This window comes from Neovison vison, chromosome 10, assembly GCF_020171115.1.
Source record: "Neovison vison isolate M4711 chromosome 10, ASM_NN_V1, whole genome shotgun sequence".
Classification (NCBI taxonomy): Eukaryota; Metazoa; Chordata; class Mammalia; order Carnivora; family Mustelidae; genus Neogale; species Neogale vison.
The window spans coordinates 11,566,155-11,591,706 of record NC_058100.1 but is presented as its reverse complement, the minus strand read 5'-3'; the positions used below and the strand labels follow the sequence as shown (position 1 = coordinate 11,591,706).

Genomic DNA, 25,552 nt, shown 5'->3' with positions numbered 1-25,552 from the left:
ACATTTCAGAAACACCTAACTTGGGAGAAGTTAGGCCTGTGCCGTTTGGTGCTACTGTTTTCAACAGAAACAGTAGCTAAGGTAGAATCTTAGCCATAATGAGTAAAGGAATTTGAAGGACCACATAGAACCATGTGAGGATTTTCATTAAATGGCCAGGATCCAAACTCCCACCTTCCCCAACCTAGTTACATCCTGTACATCTCCATATCCCTCCTTGTAATACTGTCTTTAAGTAGGTAGCTTGGCTAGAGGTAGGCACTTGGCTAAGATACAAATCTCTTGGCTAATTTGGACCGTCTTTCAAGCTGTATCTGTGGAATGCGGTTCCTAGTGTCGTGCTCACTAAATGTCCGAGATGAACTTAAATGAAATAATCTCCGAAAGGCAACTGCTAACAGCTGAAGGAAGAAAGGAAAACTCCTTTCAAGCAGTTATGTACTTTTTTGATTTGGGTGAATAGTAAATAAAACCTGCAGACCCAATGAGGAAAATTACTTAGAAGAGATAACACCAAAGCCTGAATTATTTACCTGCACTAATCACCCGGATGATAACAGCTCACACTTACGGAATGGTTGCAGAAGCCGTCACTGTTGTGTCTTACTCACCCCTGTACTCCACAAATACGTACTGAGTTCTTCGGTGCTTATTCTGGGCCCGGCTCCTAACTAGGCACAAGGGATGTAGAGGTAAGAAAGTCGGACACACTCCTGCTGTTACAGGGGAAGTCATAGGAAAACAGTATTTAAAGAAAAAAAATCATCATTTTAGATTGTCAAGCCATATGAAGAAAGTAAAGTAAGGAGAGAACCCGCAGGAAGCTCTTTGAGAAACGGTGCTCAGAGAATGCCCCTCGGGCACCCGGTGACCGTTGAACTCGCTCTTGGAAGGAGGTGCTATCATCACATCTCTCTCTGTGTATGGTGACCCAGGAACACTTGTCCAAGGTCAACATCTTGTCCAAGGTCCCACAGCTGTGAAGTGGCAGGGCCAGGCTTGAAGCCAGGCAGCCGGACTCTGGAACCATTTCCCTGTATCACCATGCTGAAGGCTGTCGAAATGAATGAGCAAGTCTTGCTCTCAACGGAAATGTCTTATTTGAACCAGCCATGTCTTGCTTTAGAAAACTGGTAATCCAGGGCGTCTGGCAGCCTCCAGTGGAGCATGTGACTCTTGGCCAGAGGGTTGTGAGTTCAAGCCACACACTGGGTGTAGAGATTACTTAAAAATAAAAGTCTTTAAAAAACAAAACATGGAATACCGACAATCCTGTTTCAGTAGACTGAGTGCTGTCCTTCATTGTGTGGTGTTCCTTTGGGCCATTCATTATCGGTCAGTGGTTCTTTTAGATCACAGCTGCAACAAAGAGAAGGGCTACCAAGTAAAATGGATTATGTGGGGCGCCTGGGTGGCTCAGTGGGTTAAGCCTCTGCCTTTAGCTCAGGTCATGATCTCAGGGTCCTGGGATCGAGTTCCGCATTGGGCTCTCTGCCCAGTGGGGAGCCTGCTTCCTCCTCTCTCTTCTGCCTGCCACTCTGCCTACTTGTGATCTCTGTCTGTCAAATAAATAAATAAATTCTTTAAAAAAATAAATAAAATGGATTATGTGCTTCTTTATTAAAAAACATTTGCTTGGGGAGGGACTGAGCAGAAACCATGGCATTAAATGGCTTTTAAATAACCTTGGGATTTAATTTCTCTCTGTTCTCTATGATTTTCAGTTAATACAAATACCTTAGAGTTTTTTGTTTCATGATTTGAGTGGGGGGGTGGTGGTGTCCAGAAGTTCTTTTTGTGGCTCAGACTGAAACTATATTTAACTAAAGATTGTGTGTAGTTGGAGGACTGTCAGAGACCAGATCAAGGGAGCCCAGACGTAGGCCTGTATATTTGTGGACATTCACTGGTACATTCACTGGTTCGTTCCACACGAGAGCCTGTGGTAGGCCAGGTATTTTATACAAAGTGCTTTGCTTGGGGTGAGACAAATCAGCACTTTCTCTGCCCTCGAGGGACGTACAATTAATTATTTAGTTATACTGATAATTACCGGGAAGGTGAAAGTCCAGATGTATATGCAAATTGTTTCCTATATATATTCTCTAAATAGGTCCCATATGGTACAAGGTGGATAAAAGAAGATTTACTAATTACAGATCGGGTAGCCTGAGAATAACTGTTTACTGCTGGAAGACAGCTCCAGCTGACAGAAAGGTAGCACCTGGTGTAGGATACCTATCTTACTGATCACCGAATCATAGCCAAACTGTGCTAGTTGTCCCACTAACCTTGACTATAGGGCCATTTCTTATAATTATGCTTATTCCTTCAGCAATTGATATTTATCAATTAAAAGGTTATTGGTCAGTATTAGGGCACCTGGGTGGATCAGTTGGTTAAGCGTCTGCCTTTGGCCCAGATCGTGATCCCAAGGTCCTGGGATCGAGTCTCACAACGGGCTCCCTGCTTTTCCCTCTGCCTTCCGCTCCCCCTGCTTGTGCTCATACACCCCTGCTCTCTCTGTCATATAAGTAAATAAAATTTTTTAAAAATACATTTGTTAAGTTAAACTTAATAATGTAATGTTGAAGTGTAGTGGTTTTGTCTTATTCCTGAGATAATAGTGGTTTTTTTTTTCTCTCTAAGACCGTTTACTCAAATACCAAAAGGGAAATTCTCAAAATACTTTCCTCTTTATTCTCATTCTCTTCCTTGTAAGATTGTGGGGTTTGGGGCTTTTTTTTTTTTTTTTTGGCTTTTTTATTTTTGTTTGTTTTTGAGGGAGGATAATTCTGCTTATATTATAATTTAGGTCAGTACAAAGCTATCTATTTTAGGCAAAAGGATATAAAATCCCAAGTGTGTACAATGCTGCTTTTACATTTCAGTTAGGTATTGTTTGCAACAGCTCTTGCATCAAGAATGGAACAGTAGGTGTGAAAAATGGTACAATTCAGGGGGCACATTATTACATTTTAATCAGAGACCCTTCCATTTCTTGCTCCTTTAAGCCATAGTGTGGATGATCAGTTTTCTTAGCAGTGACCATTACTTAGAACGTGTGAATGTCTTTGATCAGCTAACAACTGATTTCTGTTGATGCCACAACAGTGAGGTCATTTTACCAGCGCTCTGTTGGTCGTATCTGAAGAATACAACCTTAATACCTGCTGTGGTGAACTGGTCCACAGTCTCTAGTTTGTTGGTGTTGTCCTCAGTGTCCTGGAGGAATAGAAGGAAACACTAAAAGAGGAAAGAGTGCTTGTATTTGCTCTGTTCTGTGAGGTTTGGCTACTTGGTGAGTCCCTGGTCTTGGGTCTGCAGAGGGGTATTTGGAACAACAAAAGTATAATTGGGAGTGGCAGGAGGCGACAACCGAAAATTCTAGTGGTGGAGTCTGCCAGAGGAAAATGCCCACGTCACAGTGAAAGAGACCAGGAGGGTTTTTCCTTGTGCGTGTCCTTAAGATCCGTCATCAGATCTTTTGATCTCTTCCTCTCGGCATCTTGCTTTCAGCTCTCGGCAGGGCTGACCAACCACGTGCCTCTGGCATCAGCAGGGTCTGCCCTGGGAGTGAGCCGGTAAGGACACATGTCCTCTGTAAGCGCTCGGTTCCAAAAGGGTCCTCCCTGGGTCTGTGCTCTGGGCTCTAAGCAGAGAGTTACAGTGTTGCAACCTTGTGTATATCAGGTCTGTGCTCTGGGCTCTAAGCAGAGAGTTACAGTGTTGCGACCTTGTGTATAGAGTTCAGCCTTGGAATGGGGAGTTTTATCTAGACTTTCTTTTTGCTCAGAAGTAGTGTGGGTGGATTCTCCTTGATTTACCTCTCCCTGTAGCGGAAACCAAACTTGAACTGACAGCCAGGTATAAGTGTTCATAGGTTCCCAGTGTCGTCTCGGTTCTTCAGCAGCCCAAGAGAAGTGGTGAGTGGTAAGGGGATGAGATAGTGGTGAGGTTGGGGCAGAAGGGAACAGGTGACTTCAGGGAAGGTATATTTTTCTTAGAACAATTTTACTGAGTATTAAGGGTTTGGGTGTTACATCTAGCTCATTGGGGAATACTCCTTGGATTTTGGTCTTTTAAGAATGAGGAGATTTACCATCCCTTTTACTATGGAGAATGTTCATGTGATCTTACCATGGGATTCTTTTTTCAGGCACCTAATAGTAGCCTTCTTGCCATTTCTTCTGTGGTCTGCCTAGGCATCTGGTCCTCACCCCTCCTACTTAGGAGTTATTAATAAGACCCCTCTGAAACTGGTCATTTACCATGTTTTATTTAGTTTGGAGTTTAGAGAATGGGGTGTGACTACATTAAATTATACTGTAACTTGTTTCTTTTCCATTTTATTAATGGTGGGTTCTACAGATGGAGTTATGCTGTCATCCTATTTATCCTCAAAGCTCTACTTCAAATTTAATTTTTAAAATACATCTCCATCTATGTTTATAGTAATAAACATCTGAGTTTGAATCCTAGTAATGCAACCAATTATTAGACGGAATTTTCAGTAAGTTATTCAACCGGTCTAACACTATGTATAGCCCATAGTGGACATTCACCAAATGCTGCTTCCTTCTTCCTTTGCCTATTTGCTTAGATAAAATGTTTTGGGACGCCTGGGTGGCTCAGTTGGTTAAGTGTCTGCCTTTGGCACAGGTCATGATCCCAGGGTCCTGGGGTCAGAGTCCTGCATTGGGCTCCTTTCTCAGCAGGGAGCCTGCTTCTCCCTCTCCCTCTGCCTGCCACTCCCCTTGCTTGTATTCTCTCTTTCTCTGACAAATAAATAAAATCTTGTAAAAAAAAAATAAAAATTTTTAAAAGTTTTAAATTTCTTGTGTCATTATACTGAATAGTTAATATTTATACATACAGATCAATACTCCAAAAACTAAAAAGTTACATTAGGAAAAGACATTGTTCCCGTTTACTCCCGTTTGCACGTTTCCCCAGTCCCCTAGTTCCCCTCCCTCGACAGAACTACTTACACTGTGTCACTTGCGTAATCCTCTTTACGGAGTCTGTGCTTATGCCGATCGCAGTCCGTGAAGCTCATATGCGGAAGCACAGGCACATTTACAAAGAGCACCCCACAGGCACAGAACCAGGCCCCTGCGGATGGACATTTGTGCCCATTCTATCTTTGCTATTACAGAAAGTAGCATTTTTAAAAGTTGTGAACTTGTAAAATTGCATTTTAATGCAATTTTTAAATTTTTAATTTTTAATGCAATTTTAAAAAATATTTTAAAAATAGAAGAGGCACATATAAAAATAAATCAGAGCGGGGTTGCCTGGGTGGCTCAGTTGTGTAAGCATCTACCTTCAGCTCAGGTCATGATCCCAGCATCCTGGGATCAAGCCCTGTGTTGGGCGGTGGCGGGGGGGGGGGGTCCTTGCTCAGCAGGGAGTCTGCTTCTCCCTCTTTCTGCTCTGCCTGCTGCTCTCTGTGCTTGTGCTCTTTCTCTCTCTCTTTCTGACAAATAAATAAAGTCTTTAAAAATAAATAAATGAGAACAAAAGCGGAACAATTCTTGGTGATTTTTAATAAAACGTTCCATACTAGTTGCACCTGGCAGCTGTGTTTCCAGGATCACTAACCCAGTCCCCCGTACTTCCGGCTGCAAGTGCCTGGCCATCGAGCCGCTTTCTTCTTAGCTAGTCTGGCCTTATTTTCTGAGCTCGTTGAGCCCTTCAGTATATTGGCCTCTACTTCTGCCTACCCCTCACCTCCTTTCTGTCTTCACCTTCTACACTCTCCGGCTTCGACTTCATGGTCCACCCTTCCGTGCCTCACCAATAACTGAGCTCACATCTCTGCTTTCTCTCTGTTGGCACTTGTTTGTGAAACTCTGGACCAGGAAACTCAAGAATCTGTTTCCTTGGTACCGTCTGTGAGCATTTGCTTATCGCTAAGGACAGTGGCGCAGCGGGACAGGGGAGAGCCACGATGAATTTTTAGGCACATTCTCACCTAGACTGTCCGTACTGCCCAGCAGCCCCACTGGACTTCTTTGGGTAACTCATTTTTTCCTCTTTCTACAGAGATTATTTCAAATCTTTGCTACTTTCTGCAACCCCGTGTGGCCTCTCTTCACTCTTAGCAGATGACTTTACCTCCAATCACACAGAGAAAGTAAGAGTCCTCAGAGTAGAACTACCGCAACTTCCTGTTACCCGGTGCTTGCATGTTTCTACATCTAAACCTGATTTCTCTTCCTTCTTGCTTCTTACAAGGAAGAGGCGTCTTTCTTCTTGTGCAAGGGCAGTCTCCAAGTGCTCTGAGTCTTTCTGCTTTCTGGGAGCTTCATCTTTCCCCTCTCCTGCCTATCAGCTTCTCTGACTCTCTCTGCTGGATCCCTTGTTTGAGATTTAAACGACCCAAGTCTCTCCCCTCTTAAAAGAAGCAGATGAACAAGAACCTCCCTCAAGTGCACCCCTCTTTTCTCTCCAACTGTCACATTGTTGGCACATCTTCAAGGTCAAACTCGTCAAGGGCATTACCTGTCCTCACTACCTCCATTTCATTTCCCACTGGCCCCCGAGCCCACTGCCCCTTGACTTTTACCCTTAACATTTTTAAAATAACCACCAGTAAAATAAACACAAGAGAGAATAAAGGAACAAAGAAAACTTGATGAGTATAGGAAAAATAAAACACTTGAAACACAAAACAAAATTTAAAAACACTCCAAATATGTCAGTAATTACAGTGAACTTGAAAGGTTAAACTGTATGGTACTATCTGTTTCCTTAATAGTCTAGGAAAGGCCAGAGGACAGTATCAAAAAGCAGGTCACTGAGAGGAGGACACCGACAGTGCAGACAGGACGCAGAACTTCTCTCATGAGCCCATGTTTTACATATTAATTGTTGTGCTTTCTGACTTACTATGTTTCTTACAACTCCTACTGTATACTTAGATTGTGTATTATTTATAGAGGAACAAAGCTGACAAAAAGGAAATTTAATAGGAAGCATAATATAATAAGGGCTCCCAGTGAGTTTATATTTACAAGTCAAAATCATGTAAACACAATACATTTTTTTAAAGATTCTATTTATTTATTTATTTGACAGATAGAGATCTCAAGTAGGGGGAGAGGCAGGCAGAGAGAGAGAGAAGAGGCAGCAGGCTCCTTGCTGAGCAGAGAGTCCCATATGGGGCTCGATCCCAGGACCCTGGGATCGTGACCTGAGCCAAAGGCAGAGGCTTTAACCCACTGAGCCATCCAGGCGCCCCTAAACACAATACTTTTTAACCGAAAATTTGATTAGGTTGCATTAGGAGGATGACAGGAGGAGAAGGGAGCTAAAAGATCTTAATCCTAATTGGCCCTTATTAGGAATTTGAGAGAATGTTTAGGACTGATGAACCAAGAATTAGCAATGAAAGCAGTTTGTTTAGAAACGTCTAAGCAAAAATTGGAAGGGAAAGCTAAAGGAGAAGGCTCTGGGAGGCAGACTTGGAGTCTGGACGCATGGTACAGGGGACTGATGTTTTGTTAGTAACTATTAGAGTTCCTTTACAGCTTGCACCATGTGCTTATATCCTTTTAATAAATTAATTTTAATTAATAAAAATTAATTTTAAAATTTGGGGTAATGCACTGCTAGAAATAACTAGAAAGACCAAAGTGGGCATTGAACCCAGGTTAGTTGAAGGAAGAGTGGAAATTCTGATGTGATGGACAGTGTTTCTGGGGACGCAGTGTTTAGGCTGACACAGCAAGTGATTCCTGCAGAACTCCACTCATTATTAAGGCAGTTTCCTCTCTCTTTTAACTTTGTTAAACTTAAGCAGCACTTCCAAAAGATGCTTTTTTTTTTTTTTTAAGTTTTTATTTGTTTATTTGACAGATAGAGATCACAAGCAGGCAGAGAAAGAGGAGGAAGCAGGCTCCCCACCAAGCAGAGAGCCCGATGTGGGTCTCGATCCCAGGACCCTGAGATCATGACCTGAGCCGAAGGCAGCGGCCTAACCCACTGAGCCACCCAGGTGCTCCCTCCAAAAGATGCTTTATTGATTTATTGCATTTTCTAGGTTTATATTCTTGCCAGTAGTGGAATGATGACACAAATAAATCTTTCTTTTGTACATTTTTCTTCTTAAAAATCATTGCTGGGGGTGTCTGGGTGGCCCAGTCATTAAGCATCTGCCTTCGGCTCAGGTCATGATCCTGGGATCTTGGGACTGAGTCCCACATGGGGCTCCCTGCTCAGCGGGGAGCCTGCTTCTCCCTCTCCCAATCCCCTGCTTGTGTTCCCTCTCTGGCTGTCTCTTTCAAATAAATAAATAAAATCTTAAAAAAAAAAAAAAAAAAAAAAAGCATTGCTGGTCTATCTAGCACCACTGTCATGTTGAGTGTGGATGTTTGATGGGATATTCTTATCCTATTTCTGTTTTTTCAGCCTTATTACCCAGTGCAACTCCATGTTTTTCAAATTTGGTGATAAATTATAATGTTTTTCTCATATAAACTTTTCCTTCTGGTCATTTTCCTAATTGACTACAATGATAATTCTCTAACATATCGTTGTGTGATATTGGTGAAGGTGGTCTTTTGGTTCCTTAGACTTCTGTTAATTAATTAGTATCATTGGTATCATCCTTTTTTTTTTAGTATCATCCTTTTAAAGTTTTACAATCATGCCCATTTCTGGGGGTGCCTGGGTGGCTCAGTTGGTTAAGCCTCTGATTCTTGGATTTGGCTCAGATCCGGATATCAGCAGGGAATCTGCTTCTCTCTCTTTCTCTCTCTCTCTGCCCTTCCCCCGCTGGTACGCTCATGCCCTCTTTCTCAAATCTTAAAAAATAAAATCGTGCCCATTTCTGATTCTTAAAAGTGATCCGCTAAAAGATCACTAATAATATCGACATTTGAAAAATTACATGGTTACTTCTTAAGGGCAAGCAGGTCACCTTGCCCTTATAAAGAAATTGCGGCTCTGCCTTTGCATTCACGCCCTGCGCGGCAGGGTAGCTGTCGGAAAGTTTGGGAGGCATTTTGTTTTAATAATGACTGTCTTATCAAATCTATTGACATCTCATTGAAACAAGCTTTAAGATATAAGACAAAATAGATTTTTTTCTATTTGTAATTAAGTAGTACTTATAATACACGACACTACTTAGTGGGTCCGTTCATGCAGCAACCACTATTTGAATGATGAAGAAATGTAAAAGATACAGAGCTTTACCACTTAGCCACTCACCGTTTAGGAGGTAGCTTAAAAAAAAAAAAAAAAAAGACAATCCCACTGTAAGGTATTAAGTGTTACATAAAGAAAGGTCCTGGATGCAGTAGGAACACAGGAAGAGAAACCACAAGCCTTCCATTTTCAGTAAACATTCCTTTTCTGCTGTTTAAAAGTCTTTGTCATTCATAAAGCTATGATTTTCACTGAAACCATTCACTCTTTTGCCACTTAAAAAATGAAAATTCACCTTGAAGCACTGAAAATGGGGAAGGAGGGAGGCATTACTGTACAATAACATAACATAATAAAGGAAGCATACCAGTTGAGAGAATTTTTCTACAACTAAACCAGATGTATTGTCTGGCTCCTAACAAAAGAAGCATTAATCATTGTAGGTGGTATCTTCAGTCATGCTTCTGTCCAAGATGTGGCTCTTCTTTAAATTGTTCTTTGATTAAAAACCCGAAGCTGTCATTCTAAAGAGAACTAAAATATCTGTGTACAGTTTTTCTGTAAGATAATTTGATACACAGAGCAACAAGGATGTTGAGAAGAGTTCTTTTCCCCTTAGTGTGTGTGTGTGTGTGTGTGTGTGTGTGTGTTTGGGAAAGCGGAGTCAGAATCTCTAGTTGTGTTCATGGATTTGGATACTTTTCTCTTTGTTCTGTCATTTTTGCATGTTGAAACTTCAGTCACAAAGCACATACATAATTATATTTAAGATTGTTATGTGTGCCCTTTAGCCATTATGTGGTGTCTCTTTTTACTTCATTAGTAGAGTACTCCTTGTGTTGAGGTCTGATTTGTCAGATATTATTACGGCATCCCTACCTCTCTTTTGCTGAGTGTTTGCATATTATAGAATACTTGTTCCCCATAATTTTACTTTCAGTCTATCTGTGTGTTCATACTTAACAGTGCATCTCTTGGGAGACAGCATACATTTGGGCCTTTTTCAAAAATTCAGTTGATAGTCTTTTTGAATTGAAGTCATTAGCTTATGTTAAATATGATTATTGATCCGCTTGGTATGTTTATAATTTGCTCTTTTGTTTTTGTCCCATCTGTTTGTTGTTATTGTTTTGTTCCTCTCTCCTTCCTTCCCTGCCGACTTTTGAGTTAATCAGTATTTTTTAGTATTCCATTTAAATTCCTCTGTTGACTTCTTACCTATGCCTCTGCATTTTTAGTGCATTTTTTCAGTGCTTGCTCTGGAGACTACAGAATGCATTCATACATTATTACAGTCTCCATAATGTTAATATTGTACCCATTCAGATAAAATATAGGAATTTCGTAAGAGTACTTTAATTCCCCTGACCTTTGTACTTGTATTTTCACATATATTCGTATCTGCTTTCATTATAAACCCCATAGTATGGTGTTACACTTTTTACTTTTAACAGTCCTATGTCTTTTTAAAAAAGTAAGAGATGAAAAATACATACTCTTTTATACTCACTCACGTATTTCATATTTCCAGAGTTCTTTATTCCTTTGTTAGATTCAGGTTACCATCTATGGTCATTTCCCTAAAGAAAGAAGAACTTTCTTTAGCATTTTATATGTGTATGTCTTCTGGCAGCAAATTTGTTCAGCTCTTGTTCATCTAAAAATGTCTTTGTTTTCCTTTTTGAAGAATATTTTCACTGGATAAAGAATTTGGGGTTTCAGTTTGGGTTTTACATGAAAAATCTTGCATTGTCACCTGACCTCTGTTGTTTCTCAGGAAAAGCCAGCTGCCATTTGAACGGTCATTCCTTTGTATGTATTGAGTTGTTTTTCCCTGGATGCTTTTAAGGTTCCCCCTCCCTGCCCCAAAGACATGATTTCTAGCAGTGTGGCGCATAAAGATTAAACAGCTTGTCCAAGAATGCATAGCTTAGTGAGTAGAAAAATTCATTTCATTTCAGTTGGTATTGAAGGGAGGGGGAGCTCCATTATTATTCAGGAATTGGAGTGTGAGTCCATAGGATGCAGCTTTAAAGAGCTAATGAAACCATGACCTTTCATTACTTTGAATACACCTCTGCACTCCGGGCAAGCTTTAAGGTCCTGTTGCCAATGCTGCCGGAAGAATGACAGAGTTCAAGGTCTGCTGGCTTGAGCGGACAACGTGAAGAAGGAAATGCCAAGATCTTACCTTGTGTTTTCAGCTAAAGATGGGGACAAAAACTTTAAGGTAGTCTATAATTAAGCTAACATAATTTCTTATATTTGTTAGCCTGAGGGTTGAGATAGTTCTTAAATGCACTGTTTAATCCAGGCTGAGCTGAATTCATGTTCTCGCCAGGTTTTCTGTTTGAGAGTTAAGCTGTTGATCAGGAAGGAACGAGATCAATTATTCCAAATTATTCTTCAGAGATTTTCTTCAGGGAAAGGGTATGCTCCTGAGTGGTGCTGTGGCAGTCCTAAGAAAAGATGGGGTTTGGGGGAAAATATTTTTGGGTGGGTGTTTTATAAACAGAATTATAGGATATAAAATATTTTCTAAATATTTTCTTTTAATTTTTAAGACTCAAATGCAATTTTGAATAAGTTGGATGGCTCACAAAATGTTCACACAATGTAGAAAGTTGAGATCTTAATTTTACAAAGAATTTTGGAGAATATATTACCTTTTGCAACTTAGGTGGTGGGATGAGAAAGAATATTTTTAGATGAGCCCTCTGTCATCTCCTTCGCTCTCCAGGTACAGACACAGCCATACCTGTGCTTTTCCTAGAATTTCCTATTCTGGTGGTGGAATCATCCAGAAACAGTTTAATCCTGATATGTTAAACTAGGGGTCATATGCTATCCAATGGGCCAAATTCAGCCTTTTGGTATTTTTCGAATGGCTCTGAACTAAGAAAGGGTCTTACATTTTTAAGAAGCTGGGGGGAAAAATACAGATGTAGCAGAGACAGTTACAGTCTATAAAGCCTAAAATATTTATTATCCAGCTTTTTACAGATAAAGTTTGCTGGCCCCTTTTTCACCATACTTGCTAGGGATACCAAAAAAAATCAAGGATTCTCCCCATTTGTAGCTTATTTGACCAAGAGTTTCTCTTTAGGGAATTGGTTATATAGCAACTCCTCTTTTTTGTTTGTGGACTACTAGAATTTGAACATGTTTGAAAGACTCTCTTAATTGTTCACGATTCCCTTAAGTTTACCTCTGGATTTAAAAATAGTGATAGCTGTGTTTGTCAGCTGACATTGGCTGCATCACAGACCGTCCCAACACCCGGCGGCTTAAACGAACAAGCATATATCATTTCTCATGAGCCAGTGGGTCCTCTGGGCAGCCAGCTGATTTAATATGGGCTCAGGGGGGAGTGGCTGTCCTCTATGGATTTCTCAGCTTCCTTCTCGTGTCAGCCTGAGCAGGTCCTTCTCAGGGTGATGGCATAGGTCTGAGAGCAAGCTGAAACACAGCAGTCTCTTGATGACTAACTTGGGAGCAACTCTATTGTCACTTCCAGCTCATTCTTTTGGCCAAAGCAGATCACGTGACTGAACCCCCAAAGAGCGGGAACTAAGTCCTACTCTCAGTGGAAGGACATTGGAGAGTCACATGGCAAAGGGCATGAAAATCTGAGGCGGCTTGTGCAGTCTGTCATAGTTTGGCTTAACGTCGGGATGTGCCTTGCCACCGGGATTGGGAGGTGGGCGTTATACGCATCAAAATCTGGACACATCAAAGTCCTTCTTTCCGGGCAATTAGGAGTACAAGGGCCCTGGATTCCTTCAATTTAGCTTTTATTTTGAGTTATGGGGCTTATGGAGCTTCGGGTCTAGCTGTGAAAACATACTGTGACCCATGCTTTGGAGATAGTGTGATAGCTCCAGTAGTAGAGATTTGTACTGGATATAAAAATAGCAGCAGAAGAGAGAGGGAACCAACTCTGCTTTGTGGAAAGACACAGAAAGCTCTGTTGAGGAGGAGATAAAATTCAGTCTTGAAGCATGGACAGGTCCACATTCCCTGCAGAACAACAGTTCAGGTAGAGAAGTACTATTTATGGGAAAAAGTACAGCCACCTATTAATGCTTAGAAATTGCTTATATTTAACATCTCTTGTTTGTGCTCAGATAATAGAAAAGTCTCTAAGAGCCAGTGAATAACTTTATATTTAAGTCCTTCTTTCATTATTTATTGCAGTAGTTTTCAGACTTCAGCCTGCATCAGAATCACCCGGAGGACCTGTTAGAACACAGATTGCTGGGCCCACCCCCAGAGTGGCTTACTCAGTAGGTCTGGAACAGGGCCGGAGAATTTGCATTTCTAACAAGTTTCCAGATGATGCTGATGGTGCTGGTTCAGGGACAACACTTTGAGAAGTATTGATTTATTGAGCCTTTCCTCTGTGTCTGGCGCTCTGCAGTGTGGCGAGTACATAAAAAATGAAAAGAAAACACCCCTGTCCTCAGATTGCTCATGGTCAGGAGGTAGAGACGGAGAAGTAAGCGTGTGATTATAGTAGAGCGGAGCTGAGCTATTTGAAAGCGGTTTGCTGTGCGATACACCAAGGGGACACTAGTTCACAACGAGGCCGGAGGCTGCAGTTGTGTGTAAGACCCAGCGACAACTCTTTAATTTGAGCCAAGTTTAAAAAAAAAAAATCTGAAAGTAGAGGCCTCAGATTTTATGGAGCCCTTTTACATACATAATTAAATTTGATATTCTCCTGTTTAAAAAAAAAAAACAAACCCTCAAGTACTAAAAAAGAGAAAAATGACCTTGAGTCATGCTTTACATGAACTTGGTAAATGGAGTCATCTATAATATTGCCTTTAACAAATTTTCTGATCGGGGACACCTGGGTGGCTCAGTTGTTAAGCGTCTGCCTTTGGCTCAGGTTATGATCCTGAGGTCCTGGGATCGAGCCCTGCATCGGCCTCCCCGCTCAGCGGGAAACTTGCTTCTCCCTCTCCCACTCCCCCTGCTTGTGTTCCCTCTCTCGATGTGTCTCTCTCTGTCAAATAAAAAAATAAAATCTTAAAAAAAAAAAAAGTAAAAAGAAAAAGAAAGTTTCTGATCAGAATTTTTCTGGACAAGTTTGTAGTCGTATAGGCAGGACAACAGAGGCTGAGTTAGTTACTTTGCCAATAAAAAATACTTTCTTTTGTTAATTTGTGCCGCTCACCTTCACTATTTCAAAGAAGTTAGTTGGAGAAACACACATTTATTATGTGTGACTCTGTGTTCTCACAAAAACTGCTGGAAACTTGCGCACGTCAGAATGCAGGCAAACCCGAATGAGAGCAGGAGCGTTGAGAGCCGGTGGATGGTTCGTCAGGCAGCGGCCCTGAGACTCAGGCGCTGAGCCTACCCTTGAGTAGGATTCGTTACAGTTGTGGGCTCATGTGAGACAGTCAGATAGACCCACATCTCTGCCTCAAGAGTATTGCTGGGGAGGAATGCAGTGGGCATTTGGTCACCCACCCAGGTGGGGCTGCAGCTCTTGGGTAAGCACAGTAAGCTGGGCGAGGGGCTTGGGCAGGGGCCATCAGGATAAGGAAGCAGGCAGCCGTGGGTCAACTGACTGAGCCGAATGCCAGCAAATCAGAGAGTGAGCATGACAAGTGGCGGAGCCAGTTTGGAGGAACAGTTCATGTACCCATGAACTTGTTTGCCTTGGCATTGAAGACATCCTGCCCTTTAAATGATACGATCTGGGACTGTGTTGTCATCTCAGCCTAAAGGGATCATACCCTTAGAGGAGTAATGGTCTGTGTGACTTCTATCTATCTATCTATCTCCTTATTATTGTTTTTTAATCAAAAGCATATACCTAGGGGTGCCTGGATAGCTCAGTTGGTTAAGCATCCAACCCTTAAGGGACCTTGGCCCAGGTCATGATCTCAAGGTTGTGAGATTGAGCCCCACACTGGGCTCCACACCAGGCATGGAGCCTGCTTGGGATTCTCTCTTCCCCTCCTGCTCTCCCTCTGTTTCACGCTTCGCCCCTACTCATGCACAGGAGCACTCTCTCTCTGAAAAAAAGAAAACATATGACTAAAGTTGTGCAGAACATTTCATTTTAAATAGTTATATTCCCTCTGGCAAAACAAGCTAAAGTCAAGTAGAAATTATAAGTAGACATAGTGCAACGTATTTTCACTGAACTTGAATTGTGAATGAAAATTGTTTGTAGTTTTTCTGTCCTTTTAAAAATATAATTTTATTAACAATGAAATCTTGTAACCTTTTTCTTAGCATACATCTGTGGATGGATACACTGAACCGCATATCCCGCCTACCAAATCAAGTAGCAGACAGAACATCCCGCGGTGTAGAAACTCCATTACGTCAGCAACAGACGAACAGCCTCACATTGGAAATTATCGTTTACAAAAAACAATAGGGAAGGGGAATTTTGCCAAAGTGAAATTGGCAAGACATGTTCTAACTGGTAGAGAGGTAAGTTTTCATGAAGTTTTTTGATACTTACTTGGACCTCTCCAGAGTCTTGTTACAAAGCCTTCCTGTAGCTGATGCTGGGAATAAATGACATCTGACAGCTGGTAAACACTGAGATATGTGTGACTGGTACATCCAGGGACAGCTAGATTGTGGCACAAAAAGTTGGTGTTTGAAGGTTCAGAAAAGACTCATCCCTGTGTGTAGCGTCTCATAAATCAGGCACACTTCGATTGAGCCTTCCTCAGACTTCTGTCTTCTTCATATGGTTTCTGGAAGCATTTCTGGCTGCCTTTGTTTCCTGACCCTAGGAACAGGGCCAGGGTTAAGTTCTCATTAATTACTGCTTAAAGTAAAGTAGGTATAAATAAATGTGTATGAAGTCACCTACTAATTTTTATCTCTTTAGAGACCACATTGCACTTGTGGTTAGAAACAGATGTTTTTCTCAGGTAATAAGGGAACTGGATTTCTAAAATCCCATGTGTTTTAAATTATGTGTGTGTAGCTAGCAAAAATTTATGTATTAAATATTTATTACTAATATTTAATAAATTGTATAGTAAAGACTAAAACAAGTTGATAGTACTTAATGTTTCCTGAATCCGGTAGGACATTATGAAGATCTCAGTCATAATTTGTTCTTAGTAAGTTTTTCTTTTGCTCTATACATAATATTATTGTCACTTACGGTTCGTTTTAGTCCTCGGCCCGTTCTGGCTCCAGGAACTGCTGAGACACGGGCTCTGTTAGGCGGAGACTTAGACTTGATCCCATTGGTCAGTTTGCTGCTATAAGTGAACTGGGGTGTTTGATGTCTCTAATCACCTTGTTCACATGATACTGAACCTACTGAAAGCTTATAAGCCCCTCCCTTCTGATAACTGTAACTTACTAAGATCGTAAGTAAGAGATTAAGATACAAATAATTTTTACTTTAAAGGGGAAACTTGGAAGAAACATGAAAGATGTCATCTTATTGACTCAGAGTCCTATGTGCTAAAGACGTAAGTCGATGGAATGCACCAGAAGCCAGCTAGTGATGTGAGCACCAAATACAACCAGATTACATCTAGTTAGGAATGAGATGAAGGATTTTTGCTTTATAAGTTTTTAATCCATCAAAATACATATTCTCAAATATATAGTTTAATGATTCTCTTTTTCAGGTTGCTGTGAAAATAATAGACAAAACTCAGCTAAATCCTACCAGTCTACAAAAGGTATTTAATTATTTTAATAGTAAATAATTAGAATATGGGTTTATTAATATATGATATTCTGTAAAGTCAATTACCCTAAATTTCCTATTAGGTAAAATACTACGTGTCATCAATATCTGAAGAAAAGACATGGTATAAAACATAATATTTATATTTAATGATATTTCAATTACATTTATTGGGTAGTTGTTTGAGAAATGTCTATAACTCAAATGCATGTACCATATGAAAGGAATTTATGTCTTTTAATTCAATAGAATAAAACTTCATAACAAATATTTTGAAACACTCAGGATTCTGTTTTGTTTAAAAATCTATTTATGGTTAATATTGCCCGTAGATGATTTCCTTTTATTGCTTCACTTTCATTTCATTTCATTTTATTTTATTTTATTCATTTATCTTTTTAATCTTTTTATTCAATTACTTTTTATTTTATTTTTTTCTCTTGATTCCTTTTATTGCATCCTTTCTTTTCTTCCTTCTTCCATAGGAACTAGGCACTCTGCTAACTTAGAGTAAAAAATATGAACATTTCGTCAAAGAGTGCAAATAAAAAACAGTAAGGGGAGGAAAAGAAAGGAGTTAGGGTGGAGATTGCCCTGATGAAACCTAGGAAAGCTCTTTCAGGTTGCTTATTACTTACGTGGGAAAAGTTTCTCAAATACACATTTTAGTATGTTAAGAATGAAGCAAATATTTTAACACTTAGGCCATATGTGTGAAGTTTGTATGTTGTGATTTTTATTAGTCTGCAGTAGGATCATGGTCACATGTCAAAACGTGATAAATAACTTTAAGTTCCTAAAACTGGTTGAATCTTAATGTAAGACCTTTTTAGTATGGTGTGTTTAACTATACCTGTGATTTTAACATTAAATTAAAAAATTTGGCTCTGTAAGATCAAGGCTTTCCCACTTGGCTCAGTGCCAGATAACTCAGTTTATTTTAGATACTTCTATTCAGAGATCTGTCTTTGTACTACTTACTGAGATTCCTTTTAAATTTAACTTTCAAAGCCTTGATAGTTCTGATCAGGGAGAGAGAAATATTTGCTATACTCGTCCTTTCTCTGTGAGATGGCAGACCTTATAGATGTCTTCTGGGAGAAGTGTCTAGCACTGGTCTGTTAGCTAATTATGATGCAGTTGAATGAGTTACAAAAAGGCATCCTCTGTGGGCAGGTGAGTTACCCGAAGATGCTCTTTTCCTGGGCTGGAGTCACAGTGGGGCAGAATTTGCCACCCCTCTGCCAGGAATCTTTTAAAAAGGCAGAAAGTGCTTAAGTGTGCTCAGTGGCCCCGTCTATCCCCCATCTGGCTTCTCCACTCTTCCTGGATTGATCTGTGAGTTACTCTGGTAAACCCAGTGATGTTAAGTGACATTAAGTGATTGAGGCCCGTTTTGCAAGTTGGATGCCCAGTAATATGACCCCCGCTCAGTCTTTCCCAAAGAGGCCCAGAGAAAACTGTAGAACCACAGTTGCACTTGTTGAAACATGCAAACGTGAAGTAGGATCTTGCTTTATTTATCCGATTAACTAAAAAATGTTCTTGATGACAAGTAATTTCTGTTGTAAATGGTGTTAATCTTGCTGATGAAGTGTCGCTTTTCCAAATAGGTATATAAAGAATGATGGCAATTTTGTTTTCTTTAATGTATGAAAAAAAATCCAAGGAAAGATAGACATTCGCTGAATGTAGCCTGTACACTGTGTATTTGTCATTATTTTTTAAATAATTTTCATTTATGCTCATAGATTTGCTGTCAGTTAAGAGTTTTGAAAACAAACAACAGACAAGGCTTGGTTAGTTCCCATGCATTGTAGAACATTCAACATTTGGCTAATAGGATCACCCAGTCTTTTTTATATATAAAAAAGAAATAATGGAATGAGAAGTAATCTGTTTGTTTACCTTAGCATTGACAGTGAAGTCCTATAGGTAAGAAATAGCAAAACATGTTGTCTGTGTCATAGGCCCGCTTATTAAAAGGCAGATAATGGTAACACATACATTTGAAATAAGGATTCATTTTCATCTTATTTCCAAAAGTGTTTAGTTAAATCTTATTCTGGACCCGATCTGAATTTAAGCTGATTCCCATCCTTTATGTTCTCGTCTGTGTGTAACATTTATAGGAAATAGTACTTTCCCTTGCTAATTGCATCAGTGATAGACAAAGTAACCTAAATTTGATACTGCAACTGTTCAAACCTTCTAAAACGCAAAGCGCTCAAAAACAGTTTGGTCTTTGGAATTGTCAAGCATCTTTGGCTTCAACGTTTCTCACGTAGTGTGCTCATATTATTTGTATACCATACTTCGAGTTAGTAGGATACGGTTTAGTGAGTTTTCATCATTTAAACATTATTTGAGTTCGGTGCTGTATTTACCCCTTCCTCTTTGGACCATGAATCTCACCTGATATTTTAATTAATGTTTTTTGGGGTAGGGTTTATGAACTATACTAGCGATTCCTGGGGATCTTTTAAGTAGCCTAATAATGTTAGAAGGAAAACAAAACAGTGAAGCAATTTTGTTGATAGTTCACATGCTCAAAATGTAAGATTAATTATCATTTTCTCGGAAAGTCCACTAAGTTTTTTACACTTGGACACATTAGTTTATACGTGGCTGACAGAGCCTGTGTGTCAGCCTTTCTCAGCTCGTAGCCACAGGGGTGCACTTTATTGATCTTCCTGTCTTGTTTATTAATTTGCATTTTCTGTTGTTTTACAATGTTGCATTATAGTCCCAACTCACAAAAAGACTGCTCAGTGTTTCTGAAGTGATTTGCTGAGTAGTAAACCCTGAAAGGAGAGTGGAGATACCACTGTCGTGACTCAGAATTATGTCCTTAAATAATAAAGAGAACTGCAGCATTACAAGGACATAGACTGTGAATTTCTGTAGGACAGTGGTTTTGTACAAGCAGGGAACATAAAATCAATTTTCAGTAACTGACATCTGAGAATTAGACGTATTAAGTGAAGAATCCATTTACTCCTAGTGTTTGGTACATTATCTGTTGTGTAAAGTGTTGTCAAATGGTGACCTAAGCCGTTTAAACTTCAGTGAGTTTTCAGATAAAGCCCAGCAACCTCTCTGGTAAGCTAGTTAATTCTTCCAGAGCATCTGCAAAACAATTTTTACCATGGTCACTAGAGTTAGAAAGGAGGAAAGGACCATGGAAGCAATATTCAGAATTAAATTTCTGTTAGCAAATTAAAACCAAACTTATAAAAGCAATCATATAATTATTGATGCATATTTTTATCAAGGAGAAAGCAGAAGAGGCTCTTAGGCAGTGTTCCTTAGCAGATATCTCTGTTGGACGTATGTTGAAATACCAGTTACTGTCACACGTGCATGCTTCACTTTATTGTTCTTTTCACATATGTGGGCCATTTGAAGGAAAAGTCTTGACCAATTCTTTTGTGGGTTGGTGAAAATCCGAGTGGTAAGAGTTAGCATTTTTTTTTAAGATTTTATTTATTTATTTGACAGAGATCACAAGTAGGCAGAGAGAGAGAGGAAGGGAAGCAGGCTCCCTGCTGAGCAGAGAGCCCGATGCGGGGCTCGATCCCAGGACCCTGAGATCATGACCTGAGCCGAAGGCAGAGGCTTAACCCACTGAGCCACCCAGGCGCCCCAAGAGTTAGCATTTTATGAGCTGGGTTGTAGACTGCAAAAGTTGCCTTCAAATTAGTAATGACGAAACACGAGGAGGGCCTTTTTTTTTTTGGAGAGTATATATGGGGGCAGAAATTCTGCAAGGAATGATACTGCCCTGTGAATAAATAAGATTATGCCTAATGCCCAGTCACTCAGTAATTCATTTGCCATGAAATTAGTGGTTAGCAACACACCTCTGATCTTGATTTGGCTTTGAAGGAAATATTGGAAACAGAATATTATGAAGAAGATTATGAAATCATGGCTATTAAAAGATGTCTCTTTAATGTACAGCGTGAAGAATTGGTGGGAAGTGTGTCTTTCAAACAGAAATATGATGGATTTTGAGGGAGAAGGTGTTCAAACAAGTTTCCTTTAAAAGGTGATACCAATAATGTTAATGTCTAGCTAGAAATATGTTGAATGTAAAATAACCAGATTTTCTGAGAACAACAACAACAGCAACAAAATGGTTTCGAGTAGTCCACTGACCAAAAATTTGACTTTTCTAACCCTTGTTGGCCCTCTTTAGTTATTGGACAGAAGTCTCAATGACCTATCATTGGACATGTCTAACACACAAATGCTACATCCAAATATGGAAGATAACCTTCCAGGACAAGCATATCCAAACAGTATATTAAGAATCCTCTTGCTATCATCCTTCCCGCTCGAAACTTCTGGTCTTCCCCCTCTTCAGTGTGATAAGATTAGCAGCCTAGACTAGACCCTGTCTGCGAGCTGTACGTCATCTTCAGGGAGAAATATCTTTGTAAAGTAATCAATCTGAATGTCACTGACACATCGTCTGAAGCTGATTCCTTTCTGCAATCTGCAGGATCATGACTTCAGATTTTTTTTAATTCAGTAGAAATAAAAATTTTTTAAAAAGTGGAATGGAAACTCTTTTATGGTTCAAGCCAATTGAACCACTGTGCCATTGAGCCAGATACATGTGTTCATTAATTAATTCTTAATCTAAGAAGAATTTATTGAAAGAAAGATTGTATTTCTCCATATATTTTCTTCTGTTTTTCTTTGGTCCCTCCTTTTATGTTTCTTTTATGTAGAGTTGTTGCCTTTTTTGTTGGCCTTGATATTAGAATCCCTAGTTTGGTCCTCTTTTCTTTCTGTATTCTCTTCCTGGGCTGTCTCAACAGTAGGCAGAGTCACAAATTTATACCTCCAACTAAGACCTCCCCTAAATTTGCTTCAATTTCTCAAGGGTAGCCCAAACTCATCACGTCCAAAGCTGAGCCCCCGATCTCTGCCCTGCCGACTCGGGGGCTCAGCCGACTCGGTTCCTCGCCCACAGGAGCTCTTCCAGCATCTTCTGTCAGTGAGTGACAGTCGTCGAGTTGTGCGAGCCAGAAGTCCGGAACAATCCTTGACTCCTCACTCTTCCTTATTCTTACCCTCTAGTCTGTCCTTGAATTGTGCAGATTTTGTCCCACATGTCTCTTGAGAACATCTGCTTTTATCTTTTCCCATCAGGACCGCTGTAGACAAGGCTCCTGTCGTCTGTCCTGTGGACCGCCCCAGTAGCCTTCCAGCTGGTCTTTCTGCATCCACTTTGCGTCCCTCCGCACCCATCCATGCACATGCACACACACCCACACACAAAGTTAAAAAGGCATCAAGAATACAAAATACCTTCATTTAGACTTCTAGATGGCATTCCATTGTTGGTTGTCTGGAAATCAAATTAACAAGGTGTTCACGACCCCACCTTCCTCTTCTGCCCCATGATGCACCAGCTCCCCACGGTCTCTGCCCCATGCACTGCTCTTCAGCCTCAGTACTTGGAGCTGCTCCTAGCCCACTCTGCACCCCACCCTCTGCCTAAGGCACCCTGCCCCCTGGACTTAATTCATCCGTATTCTTTCATTTCTCACATTTCAGCCCTAGAGTCATTTCTGCAGGGAAACCTTTGCTGTCGCCACAAGAATGTTAAATCTCTCTGCGCTCCTGAAAATTAAGCACTCATAACCAAGGATCATTCATGAAGAGTTGCTTTCGTTTTTATTTGTTTAACTCTTGGTAGTGATTTTGTTTCTTAACAGTTCTTGGTGTATGTTTTCTGTCTCTGACTCTTAACATTTCTATTCTACATGTGCTGCCGAAGAGAGCACATTTCTATTCTAATTACTTGGCCTTTGTTAGCTATAAAAACATATGTCTCGGGGCGCCAGGGTGGCTCAGTGGGTTAAAGCCTCTGCCTTCAGCTCAGGTCATGATCCCAGGGTCCTGGGATCGAGCCCCGCATTGGGCTTTCTGCTCAGCAGGGGGCCTGCTTCCTCCCTTTCTCTCTCTCTCTCTGCCCACCTCTCTGCCTACTTGTGATCTCTGTCTGTCAAAATAAAATAAAATAAAATCTTTTTTTTTTTTTTTAAAGCATATGTCTCTATATTCTCAAGAAACTACGTAAGATTTACTGACGTGTAAACATGGAAGGATTTTCTCTGGAAGCGGGGTTGCTAGAAATCTAAATCGCCTTTGAGTTTTAAACTAAACCATCTGGCTGTTTTATTTATTCATTTTTTTAAAGATTCATTTATTTATGAGAGAGTTTGTGAGCACTGCACGTGGAGCCTGATGTGAGGCTCGATCCCAGGACCCTGAGCACATGACCTGAGCCAAAACCAAGAGTCAGCCGGTTAACCAGTTACACCATTCAGGCTATTTTAAAAGTTACACCTCTGGCTATTTTAAAAGTCATATTGTCATTTTGTTATTTGGAGAGTCATACTCTCTTGTCTTTCTACAACACGCTTTTTTCGAGTAACATTGTCTTAAAGTTTTAGTCATGTTAGTCTATATAGCCCAGTGCCTTTATATTCGCTACTGTTACTGCATACCACTGAGAGAGGATGCAACAGTTTACCCATTATCTTACTCAGAGGCATGCTACAGTTCGGGGTTTTTTTTGGCTGGTGGATGTGTAGACGGTTCCTGGTGTTCTTGTGTTTCACTTTTTTCTCCTTGTTAGTTAGCTTTCCATTTTCGCTGCAGAAGCAGTGCTGCACTGATCGTTATTGTGTATATCTTTTCTGTGAAGATGTGTAAAAGGATGTATGTCTCCAAGCAGATGTGATAGGGTGTATCTCTCTAAGCGGAATTGCTAGGTTGAAGGTCACGCGTATCCTCAACTTTACTAATACTATCATATTGCTCTTCAGAGTGGTTATACCGGTTTATACTTCTGCCAACACTGTGAGATTTACTGCTGCTCTGCGTTCTTGCCCACACCTTATGTTATCGGATTTCTTGGTTTTTGTCAACCTTGTGGGTGCATTATGGTATCCCATTTTAATTTCCATCCCTTCTAATTCAAACTGTTTTCACATTCGATCTATTTTATGTTTAATATATTTTGTCTGAAATTACTTGATTCACTATCTCAAACAGTACGTTTATTTAGCACTAGCTTGAGCTCGGAATTGTCCAAGGCCTTGGGAAGGACTCGAGCAATATACAATTGGTACTAGTTGATAAGAAATAAGAATCTTATAATCTTGTAATCCGTCTAGATGAAACTTGGGAAAGTGGCCCAGCCTGTCACTTAAAAAGCATTACCTTCTCTTAATGTTGGAACAAATAGTTGACTTAAAGGTTGTCAAGGTTGGGAAGCAATACTGAACAACACTTTTATTTTTTTTAGTTAGAAATCATCTAATATATATTCATTTACTTGTATTCAGATCTCTTTTTTCCAACTACCATTTCATGGGAAGAACTTCAGAAATTTGTCTGAAGTTGTTATGCGACTAGCAATAACTTTATAAAATATGTGGTGTGTTCACAAGATGTCTGAAGGCTGAAAAAAGAGTGAGGTGATGACCCTAGAAATTTAAAAGCTGAAAGTTTAATCTATAGGGGTCTGTTAACATCGGCATATCATATATAAATCATATATATATATTTTTTTTTTAAGATTTTATTTATTTATTTGACAGAGAGAGATCACAAGCAGGCAGAGAGGCAGGCAGAGAGAGAGGAGGAAGCAGGCTCCCTGCTGAGCAGAGAGCCCGATGCGGGCCTCGATCCCAGGACCCTGAGATCATGACCTGAGCCGAAGGCAGCGGCTTAACCCACTGAGCCACCCAGGCGCCCTAAATCATATATATATTAATCATACCAGTCGGGAAATCATATATCAAATCTCTCTCTCCGAGAGAGTCTCAATGACGACCTAGCAGTCTCTAGGAGCTGAACATCACTTGCAGGCTAAAGCAGTGCCCACACCTCTCATTGACAGACCAGTAAATGGCTATGAAAGGTACAGATAGGATTTTTATAAAGATTACAGTAAAGGCAAAGGAGGGCTCCTGCCCCTCACCAAACCCAAATCAGAACAAAATATTAAAAAGGCCAAGAAGGCTGTGTCAAAAGGCACAAGAAGATCTGAATGTCGCCTTCCTCTCTTATGAGCCCCAGTTCCCCGTGAAGCCTGGAAGAGCTCTCCCAATGGCAACAGGCCTGACCACTCTGCCTTTGTCAAGTTCCCCGTGGCCGCAGTGTTCTCCGTCTGTCTCAAGACCAAAGGAGCAGTGAAGGAGTCCTGTGACCTGGATGAAGCCAAGGGCAACACGGTGAGCGGGTCTGGTGGAAGGAGGGTGTCCATTCGACTGGCCCCTGACTACGAAGCTTTGGGTGTAAATAGAACGAGGATTGTCTAAGCCATGTCCACGTGGCTACTTCTAAATATAACAGATTTCCCCATCATCAAAAAAAGAGTAAGAAGCAAAAGGAATAGAAGCAATGGGAAGCAAGAGAACAGCTGAGGGGAGACCCAGAAAATGCTCACAAATGAGGCAAATACTGATGAACACTAATGGAGTTTGACCCTGACCTTAAGCCCTAACTAGAAGGACTGAAATGAAAAGTAAATATCTCCCTTGTTGACTCACTTCAGTTCCCTGGAACAACGCCAAGAACCAAGGAGGAAACAGTTCAGGCCACTGAACGGCCAAGTATTCCTACTTGGTCATGAAGTCCGACCAGGGAGGGCCTCCCCGCCTTGCCGACAGAGCAAGC

At 40.5% G+C, this 25,552-nt stretch overlaps 1 protein-coding gene across 4 annotated transcripts in view; it reads left to right on the top strand.

Moving 5' to 3' along the window:
• MARK1 (microtubule affinity regulating kinase 1) overlaps positions 1 to 25,552 on the top strand; it is a 114,257-nt gene that overhangs the window by 29,560 nt on the left and 59,145 nt on the right. For all 4 annotated transcript variants that reach the window (XM_044266807.1, XM_044266806.1, XM_044266804.1 and 1 more), the window contains exons 2-3: positions 15,412 to 15,615; positions 16,785 to 16,838. In XM_044266807.1, coding sequence (XP_044122742.1) covers positions 15,412 to 15,615; positions 16,785 to 16,838 — 258 coding nt within the window. The remainder of the gene's footprint in view (positions 1 to 15,411; positions 15,616 to 16,784; positions 16,839 to 25,552) is intronic.